A 19403-nucleotide genomic window follows, 5' to 3' on the forward strand; every position below is an offset into this window, starting at 1 on the left:
CCAACTTCAGCAGGAAGTTAGAAGTTATCTGATTCCTCTTGCTCTCTGGTATTATGCCACACTCTGCCTGGGCCTTTCTTACCCCAGTGCAGTCTCATGGGTAAGTTTTAAATGGGGAATCAACCACACTGGTTAAATGGAACATGGGCAGGGTTCTCCGCTCACTTACATCAGTGCAGATGAGGAGTAACTCTGCTGAAGTCCAGATTGGTGTAAATGGGACCAGAGGCAGGCCCCGTTTGTTTAGTTTTCTAAGAAAGACGCATTGTGACCTTCTCCTGTGTCTGTTTCGCATAGTTTGGCATTGGATCCATTAACCTCCGAGTAACATGCACCGTAGCTAATACATCTGTAGGGTTACTGGATTTGACAGGAGCAAACAGCCTAGTTCCTGTGGGGGTGGGGAAGCTGCAGTGTCTCTCAGCCCCATGGTCATATTATCTCTCTGTTCTTTTTTGCTTCCAAGATCCTCCTCCACCACCACCACATCGCCCATCCGCTCTGCAGGCTTTCCCACGGCATCCGCCCTGCGCTGCTCCCTCGGCGGAGTGGACAGCTACGCAGCCATGATGGACCCTGCTCTCCTACAGAAAGAGGCGTCCAGGGCCCGAGAAGCCAAGGTAGAACGCCCTCAGACTGACAACAACATGTTCACCTCAAAGCTGTCCAGTGGGGCAGGCCTAGAACAGTCATCGTCACCTATTAAAGCCATGGAGTCCAGGCCCTTACCAGCCTCCGGGCCAGGTTCTACCCAGCAGTATAGCAGAGGACAGGGGAAAAACCAGCACCATCATCCACCCCTGGATCAGCAGCACGCAGTCTCGGTCAATGAGCAGCACAGTAGAGAAAAGAATCAAAGTAAATCCTTTTCAATGCAGGAACAGGAGCTCCGAGCACTCGGTAAGACCACCATGACAGCGGCCAACTTCATAGATGTGATTATCATGCGTCAAATTTCTTGCGATAAGGGGAAGCGAGAAAGACGCTCGCTAAATAACGACTCCACTAGTGATGGTAAGAAATTGGAGAGGCGGGTGCCAGTCCAAGTTTGTGGCCTAAAACCAATTTGTTTATTTATTTTATTTTTTGAATTGCACGTTTTGGTGGTTGGCTTCTTCCACTTCCTGAGTTTTTGGAATCATTTATGTTATTCGAGTCTTTAATTTTTGTTGTTTGTTTTAAAAATCCTTCTTCCCCCCCACCCTCCCTTTTTTTTAAAAAAAAAAAATTTTCCTTTGCTGATTCTTGCTTGCAGCTCTAGTTCATTTCCTGGTATTTATTTTAAATTCTTGATTTCACTGTAATTAGCAGTTCACATGTGGCCTATGTTAAAGAATCGTGGGTAATAACTCAAACAGCAAGGGATCTGGCGGGAGGGGGCGGGAATGTGTGATTCTGACAGGACAGCCATGTCAGACAAGAACAATGTTTTACGTTTGCAAAGTGCCTTTGAATTTGATGGATCCCAAAGCGATGTATCAATTTGTCTATCAAATGATATATCCGTGCTTAGATGCCATGGTGACAGACCCAATATAAGACATAAATATAGATAGTATACTGTACACGGGGATCATGGAGCTGCCATTGGAATGCAACCACTTCTGGAGTGAAACACAGCAGCTGCTTAACCCAGCACAACAGCTTAAGGCACAAAATGAAGTAGAATATGTTTATCCGGGTGAAACTCCTATTGGGGACAGGGGAGGGTGGATCCACGTTCATGCCCGTCTCTATAGGGACACTTATGGGGACAGCTGTGCTTTGAACCAGAGCAGACCTCTGGGTTCCATTTAGATATTTAGTTAATAGCAAGCGCCATGCACTGCTTAGCTTACAGGCCCCCTGTGCATGTCGCAGTGTTATCTCTGTGAATCTCTCCCACACGTCTGCCCTGGATCCCAGCGTTGCACTCCCATGCATGTAAACCTAAGTGCACGGTGTGCACCAGACAATCCACAGGGATAATTGGAGAGGAGAATTTTTTTCTGACTCTATTCTATGAATCTTCCCCTCTTTGCTCTTCAAGATCTTACTGATAAGCAGTGATACTTGCCATTAGGCCCTTCCAGCCAGCTGCCGAGAATGCTCCACTTGTTATGAATACACACTCCCCTTTGGCTTTAGTGGTACATTTTTTCCTGACACTAGTAAAACACATTAAAGCATTTCTGCAAATATGTCTGAACAAGCAGATCGTCAGGAAGTTATGCAGCAGCAGGATTTCCTCTGAGCCCATCCAGAGAGCTGGGAGTAGCAACGCTCCACCTTACAGTGGCTAGAAATCCTGCTCATTCGATAGGAAGGATGAGGTGTCCCAGCCTAGAGATCTCAGTAAGGGGTGCTACTGTAAAAGAGTTTCCCCTTTTTTGGAGCCAAGGCTATGTTGTGCTGCTGTGTTTGACTGTCCCATACTAGAGAGGGGCTGTGTTCCAATGACCCATAGGCCAGAGCTAGGGACACAGTATCCTGAAAGCCTTGGAACAAGAATTAGCTATATATTACCTTGTTAAGTGTTTTCCATTGATCCCCTCCCCCCCCCACAAGCTCTCTGATCCGTGGCTGGCCATTAGTACATCTTACTCCTCTTCCTCCTCCAGATGCGCATAAACACAAACAGCTTTCTCCAATCTGCTCTGATTTCTGGGGCTCACAATATTCCACACACTCCAAATGCCCCAGTGCTAGCAGAGCGAGCTGGTCTGCTTCCCACCCCTGGCTCCAGCCATCAGTCAGATCAGACTCTGACCAACCAGCCCTGATCAGGGATATCAGTGACGACAATGTCCTGTCAGTAGAGACAAGCCTTTCAGAGTGGGGTGGAGACCCAGTGCTACTAGGGTTTGGCTCTTCCGCCAAGACTCACTGGAATGTTACCGGAGGGAGTGGGGAACTCACGCTAAGGAGCAATAGCATTAGAAGCAATGAAACATAGAATCTCAGGGTCGGAAGGGACCACAGGAGGTCATCTAGTCCAACCCCCTGCTCAAAGCAGGACCCATCCCCAATTTTTGCCCCAAATCCCTAAACGGTCCCCTCAAGGATTGAACTCACAACCCTGGGTTTAGCAGGCCAATGCTCAAACCACTGAGCTATCCCTCCCCCATCTGCATGAGAAGGCGTGTGCCCGATGACCCGGTCAAGCAGGGAGTGAGCAGAATGACCCTTTAATACAAGGCACGTACGTGTGTGGGAACGGCACGTCTCCCGCTCGTCTCACCTCTCCACCAGTGACTTCACTTGAGTCCACGGATATCCGCTGGGTTCAGCAAGTGAGCCCAGCTTGGCACAGGTGCCCTACCTGGGCTGGGATAGGGCGAGCAGGCTGGTCTGTGACTGGCTCCCAGAGAGAATGCACTGGGGACAAGGAAGCCCTTGGCGAAATACACCTGGGTCTCGCAGAGCCAGGAGGGAACAGTGTGATTTGTCTCCATTGGTAACTCCTGGGAACTCAGTTTTAGGAAGTTAAAGGCATATCAAGAAGTGCGTGAAATTCCTTAGCCAGAGAGGCGGTGTTTCCAGTGGGCAGGGCGCAAGGTTGGGACTCAGGACACCCTAGTCCTCCTCCTGGGTTTGCCCTCGATCTGTCCTGTGATCTTGTGGAAGTCACGGCACCCCTCCGTGTCTCAATCCCCCCACCTGTAAGATGGGGATAATGATGATGCAGTGTTGCCGGCTCTCGGGGTTTTATCACGTGTTTCATTTTACACTCCAGCTCCTGAAGAATCTCAACTTTCATTTAAAAAAAAAAGTGAGTTTCTCTCCCCATGGTAGCCGATAAAAGCTTGAAAATGTGGCCTGCGTGCACCCCAAAGGCTCAGAAACCCGAAGGAAAATAATAAAACCCAACTGTTGTTGTTAGTATTTTTGTTTAGTCTCGTGCCTTCAATCTCACAGGTTTGGGGTGGCCTGTCTCTCAATTTTTGACCAGTTGAGGTTGGCAGGAGTGTGATACTGGCTTTCCTTTGAGATCTACCAGTGAAAATGCCACCTAGAATAGTTAAAACTCAACATCCAACCACAAGAGTAATTTGCTTTTCACTGTGTCTGTGGCTTTTATCTATTTGTTGCATTTCCCTGGTGTGGGAGGTGTGAATCCAGGCCGGTCAGTTTCACCGCCTTGAGCTGTTGTGTTTGGGTTTCCAGCTCTGCAGGAAAATGTGATGTTTTTTTTCATTGTAATTGAAAAGCAGCAAATGTGGCTGTCCGTGTGTGTGTGTGTGTGTGTGTGTTTCCTGCTGATTGTCAGCTGGTTCTTCTAATGATGCCGGTACTGTTCGATGCGCCTGGGGCTATATCTACCCTGCATGTGAAGGTGTCATGATAGCACGGGTAGGCACCCCCACTCTAGCTTTAATCTGTCTAGCATTGGTAACAACAGGAGCACAGATGCGGTGATACGGGCTTCAGCGCGGGCTAGCCACCCAAATATAAACCTGCTGGGGACCCTGGGGATGTTCTTGGGCAGCCAGCTTGTACTGGGGTCCATGCCACTGCAACTTCATTGCTTTTATTACCCATGGTAGCTAGATTAAACCTGGCAGAGTATGCATGCCCAAGCTACCTTCGCGCCTTCGCTGGTAGTGGAGAGGTGCCCTGGATGCCCCCTGCCATACTAAGAAGGGCTGTAGAAGCTTCAGCCGGGCAGGTGCATCCTGCAGCTTTAGATGGAGGGTCTCTGATTATTTCTGTCACTTCTTTGCTGATGCTGAAGATCTCGCTGCAGCAGGACATGTAGGGTTAATCGGAACGAGGGAAACTCACTATATAAAGGCCCTTGCTTCCATTTCCCCAGGGTTCCATGGAGGCTACAGCCCTGATGGCGTTGAAGCGGTAAGCCCGGTGAGCTCGCCCAGCGTATCCCACGAGAAAGGGGCAAAGGTGCTGCCGGATGTGGAGAAAGGGCTCGGGGAGCACAACGTGAGACAAAAACAGCAAGGTGAGGGGCTGCCGTTGCTACCGGCCGAGGCAGATCTGACATGGCCCCTGGCACTGCCGACGTTCCAGCCCACAGCCCAGTCGAAGGCTGCCAGGCAAAATATGTGAGGAATCCCCCTCCACCTCGCACAGCGAGCTGTGTCCGCACCAACCTGCGTTCCCTGAAATCTCCCCCTGGGACTACGCTTGTCTCAGCGGTGGGCAGATTCAGGGAACAGAGGCTGGTGGTGGCAAGATGAATGGAGGGACCCACCAGGAAGGTTCTGCCTTGCAAAGATCCGGCCGTGTCCTTGAGAAGGAGGTTGGCCTTGCCATTGACACTCTGGATGGGGACTCAGGAGATCTGGGTTCAGTTCCTGGCTCCACCATGGGCTTCCACTGAGAGCTTGGCTGAGTCACTCTCTCATCCCCCCCGTCCTCTGCCCTCTCCATTTAGACGGTGAGCTCTTCAGGGCAGGGACTCTCGCTCACACAGCGTGCGTACAAGCACCCAGCACAAGGGGGCCCTGATAGGGCCTCTAGGCACTACCCAGTGCGAGCAATAGTGAGGCCAGGCTGGTGACAGGCAGTGCAGGGAAGAGCTGGGAGCAGGGAATGTGCGTTGGCTGGCCATGCTGCAGGAAAGTGCCCGTTCCCTTCTGGGCTGGGATGAGGCACACGGAAGGCAGACGACGGGGCTGAGAGGGAGCAGGAAATGTGCAGGGAGGCAGGAGAGGCTTAGAAGGAGGGCAGGATGTGCCAGTGGGTAGCCGAGGGCCCGTTGGTCTCCGTTTGCGCCTGCCTGGGCGTGTTTTGCGGCAGCTGCCACCAGCGTTTGAAGAATAACCTTAGCACGCCGTGGGCTTATCAGCTGGCATAATTCAGCCTCCCCTGTTCGGCCTCCCATTGCCGGTTCCTGACAGCAGACTGGTACAGGGAACTGCAGCTCTGCCAAGGAGTGTCTCGTTAGTACATTAACTAACAGCGGCTGCTTTACATCCCCAGTGGATAGAGCTTTTCATGGGAGCTTTCCAGAGCACTCCATAAATATTCATTAATTAATTACCTGGGAACACCTCAGTGCCCCACCTGATTAGTAAATATCATCAGCCCCATTTTACAGATGGGGAAACAGAGGCACAGAGAGCTTAAATGACTTGTTCAGGATCGCACAGCTAGCCACTGGCAGAGTGGAGGATAGAGCTCAGGTCTCCGAACTCACAGTTCCTTGCTGTAACCCCTACACCAAATTCCCTGGAGCGTCGTCTCTGGCTTCTTTCATAACAAGTAAGTAGCATAGTTTAAAAGAACCGTTTGATTCAAGAGAGGAAGGGCAGAATAGAGCATCTGTGCTGGGTAGGCGGAGGCGCTGTGTGATTGCCCTGGGTTGTCATGTCCGTTTCTTTCCTTTCACAGCCTCCCTGAAGCTCTCTGCAGCGGAAGCCGCTCACATGCAGCACCTGCGCCAGCTGCCCGAAGGCCAGCAATCCCCGTGCCAGCTGCTGCAGTCGTCCCAGAACATCAAAGGCCACCAGCAGCGGGTGGTCACGCTGGCTCAGCACATCAGCGTAATCAGCTTCTCTCTCCTCCTTCCGTCCAGCAGTTGTTCTGGGATATCTCCAATGGGGTCAGCAAAGAACGGGCCAGGAGTGGAGTCAGGAGCCTTGGTGGCAGACCCGGGGCGGGGGCCACAGGGTAGCAGTTCACCTCGCTCTACTGCAGCCCCTCTGGCCTTTTGCTTTTGGAGGCAGCAGAATGCTGCAGAGAAGCCACGCTCCGCCCCAGGGGAGAAGGGTGCTTCACCATTCAGCCAACATAACGAGGAGGGGAGAAATAACTAGGGGTCAGCGCCAGAGGGTGCCCTCCCATCCCTTCCCCATCTCCCTACTGCATAAACTACTCCCTAGTGAAGGTTCGCAGACAGAAGTGCTGACTCAAGGAGTTTCTTCTTCTAGGAGGTTATCACGCAAGACTACACACGCCATCATCCTCAGCAGCTCAACTCCCACCTCCAGACCCCCGTGTACTCTTTCCCCGGGGCCACGTGTCCCGTGCTGGACCTGCGAAGGACGCCCAGTGAGGCTTACATCCAGCCACAGGAGCACGCTCCGGCCTCCAGAATCTCCCCACAGAGCGAGGGAGACAAGAGGTGAGCTCAGCACCTGATCGGGGCAGCTATGAGATGTGGCTCGCGCTCCCCCCCTTCAGCGGGCTCTGCACAAAGGGGAAAGGGCGCGTTTGGAACATGTGAGAACGAACACAGGCAAACATCCTGGTGGAGACAGGGCACGGTGCAGTTTTAACGTGGCTTAGCTGGTCGCCGGGAGTTCCAGGCTACCCCTGTAGGGTTCACATCCACCGGCTAATGCAGCTTGTCCCAGCCACGCAGGGATTTTAACATGGTAGTGATCGTGCTTTTAAAACGCGCCTTTTTTCCTCGTGTGGACAAACAACCGAGCCCTAATCCTGAGCTTTCTCCAGAGCCTGGCTGCTCTTAGGAGTGTTCTCTGCAGGACCCGTCTCTTCCTGCACCTAGTGCCCTCTGCCCCAGAGACACTCTCCACTCTCCCGGAGAGCCCAGACTGGGGCTAAGTGGACTCACCTGCCAGCATGAGCAGCCAGAAATAGCAGCTTTCTTATGCAGGGGTCTAGCTCTTGATATTAGGGTAACTCAGGAGCAGAGCCCTGCATTTCCTCTGCAGGGTGCTAGAATCTGCCCCCTGTTGGTTGCAGAGGAAACAGGGTGCTCAGTACTAAAAATAAAACCAAGGAGAAAATAATAAGAACAAAATCCCTAGAGAAAGCTCCTGTTCATATTTGTCCCTGGTGACTGGTGGAGTTTTGAGCCCTTGTACTTTCCACCCAGATATATTAGTGCTTTCAGAGGGTGCAGGAGTATCCTCTGTGGTCCTAGAGACCGTCACAATGTATCAGAGGGGTAGCCGTGTTAGTCTGGATCTGTAAAAGCGGCAAAGAGTCCTGTGGCACCTTATTGACTAACAGACGTATTGGAGCATACGCTTTCGTCGTGGGTGAATACCCACTTCGTCGGATGCATGTAGTGGAAATTTCCAGAGGCAGGTGTAAATGCACAGTTTGTTAACGCTGCAGTAAGAGACCATGAACTCTCTGGACTCTGCAGAGCCATACCTTCGAAGGGTTAATTCTCCGTAATGTCACAGCTTTGATTGACGCATTCTAGAGGAGTTTAGATGAGGCCCCGCTCGCTGCAAATGCAGGACGTCGCCCCGGGTAGAGGATGTACTGATAGGACACTTGATCTGAGCCACAAAATCCCAGGGTTAGTTCCTCTGTTTCTGCAGTGTAACTATTATTAGGGCCAATTGCAGGATTACATACGAGTTGCCTACAGCTTTGGGGCCTGTCTAAATTTAATCCTTCCGATATAGGTGTGTGGTTCAGAAACACACAAAGCGACATGCTCTTAGGGTAACATTAAGGGTTTGGGGGGTTGGTTCCTCCTTCTCCCTGGCACTCCAGTTTGCAGAAGGGTTTTAATCCCTCTTTCTCTGGTGCTGCTGTGCAGAGGTTAAGAGCATTCTAATGGAATAACAGCATCTCACTGCACGTCCTCAGATCTCCTGAGCAGAGCAAAGCGTCTGCGGGGAGTGCACCGGATGACTGCATTGAGCCTGTCTCGCCACCAGACGGCATGGGAGAGTCGGAGCACGCAAGGAGCACCTCATACCCAATCTTGTACCGAGAGGGAGAACAGTCAGAGCAGAGGTAACCACAGGAGGAGGGGAACGTGGGCTCTTCCTGCCTGGCCGGGGGTTACAGCACAAAAGCAATACTCTGGGGTCTTCCTTCCCCTGCGCGTTCTACTCTGAGCGCTTGGGGACAGAGCTGGGCCATTCCTGGAGCACAGACTACCCTCGAATGGTAGCCAGTTGTCATTCTATGCTGCCTGCCCTGGAGCGCTCTGGGTCAGGCCTGGAGTGGCTGGCTGAGCTGACTGCCAGCTTTCTTCATTTGTATTGCTGCTAGGGTTGGATATGCCACCAAATAACGAGAGCGAGGGATTAACTCGCTTTGCAACCTCTTCCCAAAGTCCTCCCCTCTGACTGCCGGTGCCCGGGGACAGTGCTTTGCCTCCCATCTGTGGCTGTCCAAGCAGAGTTCATTAACTCTCCCAACCCCAGGGCGCAAAGTATTTGACCCCTGCTGCAGGGTGATAGATGGAGGCTGAGTGATTTCCCAAGGTCACACGCAAGAGGCAGTGTCAGGAGTGGAACCCAGGCATCCTGACTCCTTCCAATTCTTTCCTGCAGCTGAAGGCCAGCCTGTTCTGGCAGCTCAGAGATCCCCTGCCCTCGTCCTCAGTCTCTTCCCAAGATGTCTTACCACGTAATCTTTCTGCTCCGGTGATTGGCTGAGCAGAAAGAATTCACTTCTAGGGCAGAGGATTTCAGGGCCCAGAGGAGAATTTTGTTGGGGCCCTTCAATCTAGAGTAAGAAGAACGAAGCCAGAAGTATTTCTCTTCCAGCCAAGAGACATTTTGTGGTCTGGGACCTCCTGGGGGAATAAGCCATACTGTATTTAGGGGCCTTTGATCAGTCTCAAATTGAAGACAACCTAACTCATAAATGGAAGCTAGAAAGCCCCCAATATCTGGGTGGCCTGGGGCCTGGCTCAAAGCATTGGGTGGCTAATGGGATAGGGGCTCAATAGACAGAAGGCCTTAGATTGAGCCCTGTGCAGCCTTTGCTGATTGCCTTTTGCTTCACAGAATGGGTTCCAAATCCCCAGGAAACAACACCCAGCCCCCAGCCTTCTTCAGCAAACTGACCGAGAGCAACTCCGCCATGGTGAAATCCAAGAAGCAGGAGATCATCAAAAAGCTCGGCACGACCAACAGGAGCGAAACGGAGTACAGTAAGGCTTCCAGGCTGGGGCTTTCATGCAGCCGCCGCTGGAGGGGGCAGGGTGGGATGAAGGCGCCTTGCAAAAACAAAGAAGGGAGAGGGAATTCCAGAGTAGCCCTCTTTCTGACATGGCTGCTGTTGTGATTTAAAGGGACAGGAGCCCACCTCCCAAACTTGAGCAGTCTGAAGCCATTTTCTTCGGCAGCTTTGGGGATGAGAATTTGCTGCCCCGTGCTCTTATCCCATCCATGCAGTGGCATATAGTTAAATACAGAGGCATAAGCACATCCTGTGCCTCTCCTGCATACAAGTACTGTGCCTGTGTGTGGCCGGGCATGTTGGGAAACGTCTTAGTTCAGTGTCTTCCCACTGCACAGATCCGTCAGAGAGGAACGGGGCAGGGAGATCTGCTGATGGGGAAAAGAGATAGAAAGGCAGGTGACTTGGGGACCTTAAGGATGGGTCATGGCCCTGTATTGCGATGGCCATTTAGGTCAGATATACCCCTCCGCCACTGCAAGCCGCATTGGTCGTGCTGGCAGCTAGGCCAGGATCTGTGAGACTGATCTACCGCGAAGGTGCCTCTTAGAAGCCTGTCCTTTCTCTGGGGCTGTTGGTCCAGCACCATTCACCAGCACTGACCAACCTCAATAGGAACTAACAAACAAGTGGAGAATAGAGGAGTCTTAAGAGCTATTGACGTTTTTAATGACTGCCCAGCCAGCCTGAATTCTGTTTCCTGAAGATGCGTCTCTCAGACCCGACATCAATATTGGTGCAGCTCTGAAAAAACACCCAGCCTGACTCGTATTCGAAATTCATCCCATTCCTTCATTAGCCGCTAATAGAGTAGATAGGATCATAATTTAATTTAGCTCAGCATTATACAGTCAATACTAATTCAATTTGAATCCATCTTATAACAGCTGTATTGGATAAGAAGGACCGAGCTGTCTCGTCCTGTGTATGCTGTTACCATGATCCAACCATATTGTTATGTCCCTTGGGGGACGCATGGTTGAACCGAGTGACCTCCCACTCGTTTCCTTATCGGGGAAAATATACAGAAATAGGAAACGCCTTGTGTTAGAGAACTGCTGTTATTCTAAGAAAAGTGATACCCAAGTCAAATAGCTCAGTTCAGAGGGAAAATATTGACTTAGTATTTCCCCCTTGCTGAATGCATGAACAAAAAACTCTTCTCTGAGAATGGGGGAATGAACCTTTGGAAACACTCCAAGAAAGCTCTGGGTTTTGTACCTCAGCTTAACCTCCCAGAGGGTAGGATCTCGGGGTAGAGGGCGACGGGATTGCACTTGTGGAAATCAACATGACTCTCTGGGGCTCTGCAGCATTAATGTCAGTAGGGTTAGACCTGTACCTGTGGTTCTCTGTTGCCATCTCTGGTCCACTTGGTGAGAGCAGCATTCTCCCATGCATCCAACTTCCCAAACCGCCACTCCTTGCCTACCTATCAGGCCACCTGGAAGGGCTTTACAGGCCACTGATTGTCCATGGGTCATACTTGGAGAACCTCTGATGTTGATTGGAATGGCCAGGGCTTGCGTGTCTGGGGGTAGCGTTGCTTTAAAAACAGAGATACTTTCTAGTCCCAAACCATCATTCCTCACTCCACCCACCCACGCCTCGAACTTGGCCTGGGATTTTGTCAGTGTGGATAATGTAATGTAGGTGCCAGGCCTCCAACTGCATGTCCCATGATCCTCTGGAGTTGAGGAAGTGTTAAGAAGGAAAAGCTCCCCTAGGAGTTAACCGTTGTGCGCTGCAGTTCTTATTGAAGGACTTCTTTGTCTTCCTCCAGATGTTGGACAGCCTGGGACAGAGATTTTCAACATGCCAGCAATTACTGGAGCAGGTAACAGTCCCAATATATCTTTATCATATGTCATACTCTGCCACACAGAATTCACAGCCTGAGAAGAGGAGTTCAGCAGGTTCCAGTGTCATTTATTGCAATATGATACAGTATATTCCTGGTGGGAAAGGTGGGAGCCTGGGAGAATATGTGCGTACAGCCCTTCCCTGCTTTGGAAACTGCTCTGTTGGGCTGCAGGCTACAGGCCTAGCCCTTTCAAAGCCTCCAGGTTGTCAGAATTTGAGAAGTCACAAAAACTTACAGGCTGGAGGCCTTTGGCCTGGGATCTGTTGGGTTGGGAGGAGACCATGTAACGCCAGCAGGGAGGACGCTGTAGGGAAGCAGTATCTTTAAATGGACTCTTACTGGCAGAGGGCCGGCGGCATAAGGTACAGGCTCTGCTGCCATGAAGAGGTATGAGCTGGCAAACGGGAAGGTTGGAGCTAGAGTCAGAGGGAAAGGGAACAGTATGCTTTAGCTCAGCTACACGTGATGAGCTGGATGCAGGGATCAGTGAGTGAGGTTCTCTGGCGCGTGTTCGGCGGGAGGTCAGACTAGATGATCATGCCGGTCCCGTCGGCGTTGGCAGCAGAATTCGGGTCCTTGAACGGTGCTACAATCTCAGCCCAGAACTCAGGAGAGGCTGCCCACCGTTCCCAGCAGACTTCTTGTTTCATTTTCCCAGACGTGTGTCTTGCTGAAAGCAGAAAGTCCCCACGTGTCTTAAGCCGTTTGGTGGCTGGTTGGGCAGCGTGGTGTCCCAGGCTTTATCCAGGGGACACTACATCAGATACACTGACTTGTTAATACTTGTAAATACTTGCTGAAGGGACACATGCCAGACAAAGCAATGACCATCTGAGCCCAAAGGGTGGGGGGGAGAGAGAGAGAGAGAGAGAGAAGGCGGGCTCAGATGTTGGTTCCTATACAGACAGAAAAACATTATTCTGAAACTAAGGGGCCTTCAGGCTTAAAGCCTATATCAGTAACAATATGAGCTGTATACATTGTGCTAAGTTAATACTTGGTTAGCCTTGGCATTGTGCAAGGCGCTGTACACTCCACAAAAGTGAAGACCGTCCCTGCCCTGAAGAGCTTCCTGTCTAAACAACAGGGACAGTGCGGTGCCCAAAGAACTCCAAGACTGAGACCTGATGGGGAAAGGGGGATGGCTGCAGATAGTCTTAAATGAAGGGAGGACGGCAACTTGGCAGAGCGGGACCAGAAGGTCACGCCACACGCTGCGGGGGCATTGTGGTTTTGCAGAGCATGACACACAGTTCCGCCGTTGAGAGCTGAGCCTGCCCGGGGGATGAGGCGTGAGTGGGGCTGGGCAGGTTCAGAGGAGGACAACAGGGCATCCACCCAGGTGGGCCAGCAGAAATGTCCCTGTGCGATGCTGTCGTGGGAACAAAGGTCCCACCTTGTTACTGAGAGGGGACAGCCGCAGTTTTTCAGAGGCAGTAGTCACCTTTGACCTCCAGGAGCTCTGTTTCGGAGAAAAGAGTGTAGGAATCGCCACAGGCCCAGAGCCTTAAAGTTCTACCTGCTTCACGGGCGTTTGCCGTTGAGTGGCAATGAGCTCCTGTGCGAAAAAGACCTTTGCTCCCTTCCTGCAGAACGGTGATTCTGGAAGTGGAGGGACCGTACTTCCGTATGGGAGCCCTCTCACCAGAGCACTGCAGGGCTCCAAAGAGCTGAGTCCATGACTCCTGGCTCTGCGTCTGTCTCTCTCTCTCTGTCTCTCCAAGCTCTTCAGCATTAAAGGAGACATTCAGGCTACTTCTCCCTACTCCAGCACCACACGAGAAGTCAAGGCCTCAGGTGCCAGTGTCCCTGTTACACTCCATAGCAACAGGGGAGCCCAGCAGTCCCGGACTGTGAGGCCTCTTCCTTCCCCACTGAGAGCGCAGCCCCCTCCAAGGGGTTCCCAGAATCCTCCCCCTACAGCTGAGGGGAATCCGCTTCTCAAATGATGGCCTGTCTTTCCTCAGGCCGCCCCTGGGGGCGCAGGCTCGAGTTTCATTGGCAGCCCCTTGGCTGCTTCTGTAACAGGCTTGCTCTTCCCAGCTCAGATGTTTCAGAGTAGCAGCCGTGTTAGTCTGTATCCACAAAAAGAAAAGGAGTACTTGTGGCACCTTAGAGACTAACAAATTTATTTGAGCATAAGCTTTCGTGAGCTACAGCTCACTTCATCGGATGCGTTCACGAAAAGCTCACGAAAGCTTATGCTCAAATAAATTTGTTAGTCTCTAAGGTGCCACAAGTCCTCCTGTTCTTTTTCCAGCTGAGATGTTTGTCTTTTCAGACGTCAGAGGCTACTGGAGCAGGGTTGCTCTCCACCTTTCCTCTCCAGAGGCTCCTTTTTTCCACACAGTGTATAAATAAGCTGTGGAAAGCACTGCCGGATTTTCTCGAAGCCTCGTGGAGAGCGTTCCCAAAAGGGATTAGGCATTAATAGGGCCAAGAACAGCACTGGAATAGGACAGGGAGCAGCAGTCAGGGCTCCTGGGTTCTTGCTCCAGCTCTGCCACTGGCTTGCTGGTTGCCCTTGACAAATCACTTCACCTCGCAAGGCCTCCCTTTCCCCTTCTGTGCAATGGGTACAGCAGTGCCTGCTTCCCTAGGAAGTTGTGGGGGCTTCCTTCTTAGCTGGAGTGCGCTCTGCGCCCCTCAGCTGAAGTGCGCTGTGGACACACGCATCACTATATAGCACGCTTCATGAGTCAGACAGACCGAGCTAGCGGATTATATTCATTTGCTTTTCTGTATAAACCAAAACCTACGGCCCTCCTAGCTGAGTCCCCACTCTAAGAACACGGACTTCAGTGGTGTTACGCCGGGACTGGTCTTTTTGTGGAATGCCTAAACTTCCCAGGGACCTGCACTGTCCCCAAACCCCACCGTTTGGTCGAAAGGCAGGCCTCAGCCATGGATCCTCCTGGCATCCCGCTCTATGCTAGGGAACTAGACCCATGCCCACTGTGCATTCCCACCCTTTTTTGTTTGATCCAAGCCCCAGGTTGAGCCCCAAGTTTCTGTGGTATCTGCAAGGCAGAGGCTGCTGGCAATGGGGTTCTCTGCCTTAAAGCTTCCCGGTAAGAGTTAGTATTGGGGAAGGGAGGCGGTGACCAAAGAGCCAGGTTTTGACCCTGCACAGTGGTTAAGCTGACTCATGCAGGCAGTCGAGCCAGGTGGATCCCTTTAGCTGTGAGCTAGGAGCGTTGGAGGCGGGGGTTGCGTGTCCTTGTCTGTGTCAGCAGGAGCTTGGGTGTGAGACTGGAAGTGTTGCAGGGAAAAGCCTGTAGCTAAGGGCGGTTCTGCTGGGCTGAGCGAAGGAGAAAGGCAAACGCTCGGGAATGTAGGTGGGTTGGGGACACTAGAGCAGGGTGTGTGTGCTGGGAGCTGGGCAGGGATGCTGCTCATTCGCAGGGGGAGGAATGAACGTGTGTGCGCTCCGCTGCATAAGATACGAGGAGGGGGCACCATGGCTGCAGCATTCCCACTGAGAGAGGAGAATTGCTCTGAGGGTGGGAAGAGGGGGCTGCAGGCACCAAAGTGGCCATTAAGGAAACATGGCATTTTATTTTCTTGCCTGTATTTTGACTCTCTAAGTTTTGCCCTTGCTCGTTTCCTGTAACCGACGCATTGGGAATGACGGTCCCGTGGCTGAGCGAGTGCCCTACGGTCCCTGTGCGGCGCTGCACCATAACTGCATGGCTTCTGATGACTCACAAGCACTCAAACACATCACTGCGTTTCTGCATCCTGTTTCCTAATGACATTTGACCTGTAGATGTGGGTGTCTGGGTCCCGATGGAGTCCGGACTACAGATGGTGCAGGGGGCTGGGAAGGAATTAAACAGCACGGGGACGGATTCTCTCCTCTTGACCTCCCGCCCCACCGGACCCAGTAGAGAACAACCCGACAGGAGAGCTAGGACAAGTTCCCCAGCAGGTTGTTGCTGGGCCGTGTGCCCACGAGGCACTGCCAGCCACAGGATCCATTCCTGTCACTCCATTGTCACTCCTCAGCTATTGAGGCATTGGGGTCTCCATTTAAAAATTTTTTTTAAATCACTCCCCCCTCCCCCTCCCGACTCTTCCTCACTCAGCAAGTAGTTTTCTAACTCCCCACCCCCCCAGCTCCTGCCAAGCCCTGGGGCGGGGCGGGGGGATGGAGTGCACTGCAGAGCTTAAAAACAATATGACAAATTTTGTTGCTTTGCAAGAATGTGCTGACTGTTTGTTTCTTCCCTTCTCCCTTGTCTCCTTTCTTCCCCCCCCCATCTTTCTTCTTATTTGGTTCCCCCCCCAACCCATCTCCCACCCCTCACCTCTCCTTCCCCTTTCCGTATCTCCCAGGGCTAATCAGTTGTAGAAGCCAGTCGGTTCAAGAAAATTCCAGTACCAACATGGGGTTGGAGGCAATAATTAGGAAGGCCCTAATGGGTAAATATGACGAGCAGTGGGAAGAGCGCTCGCCTCTCAGTGCCAATGCCAATGCTTTTAACTCTCTGAATGCCAGTGCAAGCGTGCCCGCTGCTATGCCCATAACCGCTGCTGACGGACGGAATGACGACATGCGCTCCTTGCCAGGTCTGCAGCCCTTTCCACCTTCGCCGTTTCTCAGTGTTATTCATTCCTTTTTTATATCCTCTTTGTTTTGTGTTTTCCCTTCGAGCTTTGTGAATTCGCTGATTAATCCTGGAATCTGTTATGTTCGTGTCGGAGCCTGAAAGGGGCTGTTGCTTTTTCTCTAAAACACTGACCGGGCTCTTTTCCTTGTTTAATCTCCTTTTCTTCTTATGTTGTCAAGGTTTATTTAAAAAAAAAAAAAAAAAAAAAAACCAACGGAAAGACACTGCAGAGAAATGTGGATTTCAAACAAATCCCAAGCCCGAGCAAGGATCCTGATTCAGCAAGGCCTTTAAGCCTCCCTGCTGAGCCAAACGTTTAAATTTGCGTAAAGCGCCGTCTGCTTCAGTTAAAGCACTTGATTAAAATCAAGTTCTTGAGTGCTTTGCTGAATCAGGGCCTGAGATCATACTGCCCCAAAAGAGATACTCACCCAGTGAGAAATCCATGCTTCTCTCGGTAGAAATGTGCCCCCTGAATAAAAATAGTCCTTTAAAACACATGCGCCCCATTGTGGGGATCAGGGAAGGGACATTTGGGGCACTGGAGGTAGAGAAGCACAAAAGTTTTCCATTCCCCTCCAGCCCAGGTGTCCCTAGCTCTGGCTGTGTGATACCTGCAGTGCCAGGGGAAATGACCTCATTCAGATGGTAGCAGGGCTCATGGTTAACCTCCCATCTGGAGCTCCCCATGTACCTGCCAGGGGGAGTCTTCACCTGCTCTCGGCTGGGTAAATGGTTAACCACGGTTGTAGATTGGCTCCAAGCTTTTCTTTAGCTGTCAGTGTTGCCTGCCCACCATTCAGCCGCTGCAAAAGCCTGGCGCTGTATCTGTCGCTCTGCTCTGGAAGACAGCCTGGCTCGCTGGTGGAGCGGTGGGAACGGCAGCCCCCCAAAACAGCCGGGGCTGGGGAGAGATGCCGTGTCGGGGACAGCAGAGGGAGGCATTTGGAATGGGAGGGAAGCCTCAAGGCAACTGAGAATGGTGGGATAAGGCAGAAACCTTGGAAAGCCGGGGAGGGCAGCATCCCTGCTGAGGCCAGAAGACCCACTGCTCCTCCCACCCCATGCCACGAACTGGGCATCCCAGGACGTGAGAACACTGCTTGCAAGCCTGTGCAGCAGGTCAAATGCAAGGAATTGCCCCTGACTTCAGGGTTGGGCCATTGTACAGCTCCGGGGACAGCCATTCCCATGAATCTCCCCAATGCCGCTAGGACGTGCGGAGGTGGGTAGAATCAGAAATGTGGGCAGGGGGTGGGGAGTCCGTCATTCCCCCAAATACCAATTGATTTGCCATCCACATGGGTTAACGTGGCTCCAGTTACAGAAGCATTGACTTACATCTCGTCCTGGCAAGGACGGGACATGGCTGGGTTGGAGACCAGGGAGCTCTGCTGCTTATCCTGGGAATTCACCAGAATGGAGCCCTTCTGGCAGGGCCACGCAGAGATTTTGAGGGCCTGGAGCAAAATCTGAAAGTGAGGCCCCTACCCTTCCAAAAACCATTACCATGGAGACAAATGGGACTCAGGGGTGGGGGGGGGTTGGAGAGAGAGCCCACCCCACACTCATCCCACAGCAGCAACTCCCATCTTGCAGGGCTGGGTCCAGCTCCCTGCTCTGGGCGTTGCAGCCCGGTGCATGGGGTCACAGCACCACTCAGGTTTGGCCTGATTGTCTCTCTGTCAGGACAGGGAGTGAGTGGTGTTGTAACCCCAGGCCATACGCACTCAAATTCCATGGGTATGGGGGCCATCTCAAGTGGAGGGGCAGGGCGAACTGCCCCCTTTGTGCTCCCGGGCGGCCCTGCATCCAGGCTGTCTGTAGAGAGGGAGGAGGAGCATGTGGGTTCCTGTTCCTTCTCACACGCAGTCCCTGTCCTACTGAGTCACTCAAGGCCCCTGGCACTGGGTTTTAGGGGTTCAATGAGGCACTCCCCAGTCCCTTGCAGAAAAACGGCCAGGCCGGGCCAGCAGGCAAACACCCTTCATCAGCCCACTCTCTCCTTGTGCCAGACCCTTCAGTGCGTCCAAGTGCGCAGCCCCCATGCCGGACACAAGCTGCTGCAGCTTGCTTCGTGGTAGCAGGTGAGTTCAACAAGGAGCCGACAAGGCCGTGGTGGCGTGGGGGGTAAGTCAGGGAAGTATTTGGCCCTTTGAGCCTTTCCGTTGCAGCTGCAGTAGCTTCTTCGTTCCAGCAGAGGGCCTTGAAGTCCTTGGGCATTTTAGCGAACGGTCGATAGGGGTTTGCTGGTAGAACGCCCTGAATACAGGCCCACTCTTGTAGCGTGGGAAAACCTGCCCGTTTCTGGCTGGGAAATGCCCAGAACTCTTCTGTACCATTCCCCGCCCAGACGTCTGCTGTGAAGGTTCGCGGATGCTAAGCGTCCTGTACCTCTAGTGGTACCTGAAGGCAGCACGCGCAGTTCTGAACATGCAAGAGACCTAGATCAAGCTCCTAGTGATATTGGGGACTCATCCAGAGACTCCTTAAAGGGGCCAGACCTTGAGGAGCTGCTGAGCACCCCCCCCTTTGAACATCAGGCTCCTTTAAGGCATCTCCGGTTAGGCACCCAAAATCATGAGCCGCTTTTGCTGCCTTGGCCATGTGGCATGTGTCTCCAGCGATCAGTTTGACAAGCAAGGTGCTTCTCTTTGCAGGAGGAGGAGGGAAGCCAAAGATTGCTGCCAGACCCAATGGCCGCAAGGCCAAGTCTCCAGCACCGGGCCTGTCCTCCGGAGAGAGACCACCGTCTGTTTCTTCCGTTCATTCAGAGGGGGACTGTAACAGGAGGACACCGCTAACCAATCGAGTCTGGGAGGACAGGCCTTCGTCCGCAGGTATCGCAGCGCTGCCCCCTGGGGGCTTTGGCTCTGCACTCTGCCAGATGTGGGAGGGTGAGATTGCCTCCCCAGACAGACACCCGGGTCAGCGTCAGCTGACTCGTCCCGTTAGGGAAGTTACTTCTTATTATACCTGGGGACACCCCGCGGGAGTCAGCTGTGCCAGTTCATCTCACTCCTGACCCACAGGCCCTGCTGCTCTTCCATTCCTGGGCCTCTCTTCCCTGCCACTTGTGCTGA

General features: G+C 52.4%; 1 protein-coding gene across 50 annotated transcripts in view; it reads left to right on the forward strand.

Annotated features, from left to right (window-relative positions):
- NCOR2 (nuclear receptor corepressor 2) overlaps positions 1 to 19403 on the forward strand; it is a 397818-nt gene that overhangs the window by 371624 nt on the left and 6791 nt on the right. For 30 of the 50 annotated variants that reach the window (XM_037879169.2, XM_037879168.2, XM_037879164.2 and 27 more), the window contains 9 exons: positions 467 to 1014; positions 4796 to 4939; positions 6334 to 6485; positions 6873 to 7066; positions 8515 to 8664; positions 9669 to 9814; positions 11627 to 11680; positions 16046 to 16279; positions 18981 to 19160. In XM_037879169.2, the coding sequence (XP_037735097.1) occupies positions 467 to 1014; positions 4796 to 4939; positions 6334 to 6485; positions 6873 to 7066; positions 8515 to 8664; positions 9669 to 9814; positions 11627 to 11680; positions 16046 to 16279; positions 18981 to 19160 (1802 nt within the window). Of the gene's footprint in view, positions 1 to 466; positions 1015 to 4795; positions 4940 to 6333; positions 6486 to 6872; positions 7067 to 8514; positions 8665 to 9668; positions 9815 to 11626; positions 11681 to 16045; positions 16280 to 18335; positions 18408 to 18980; positions 19161 to 19403 lie in introns of all 50 variants that reach the window. The other 20 variants (XM_043529137.1, XM_043529138.1, XM_043529140.1 and 17 more) reach the window with 7 other exon arrangements.

Source organism: Chelonia mydas, chromosome 15 (assembly GCF_015237465.2).
Source record: "Chelonia mydas isolate rCheMyd1 chromosome 15, rCheMyd1.pri.v2, whole genome shotgun sequence".
NCBI lineage: Eukaryota > Metazoa > Chordata > Testudines > Cheloniidae > Chelonia > Chelonia mydas.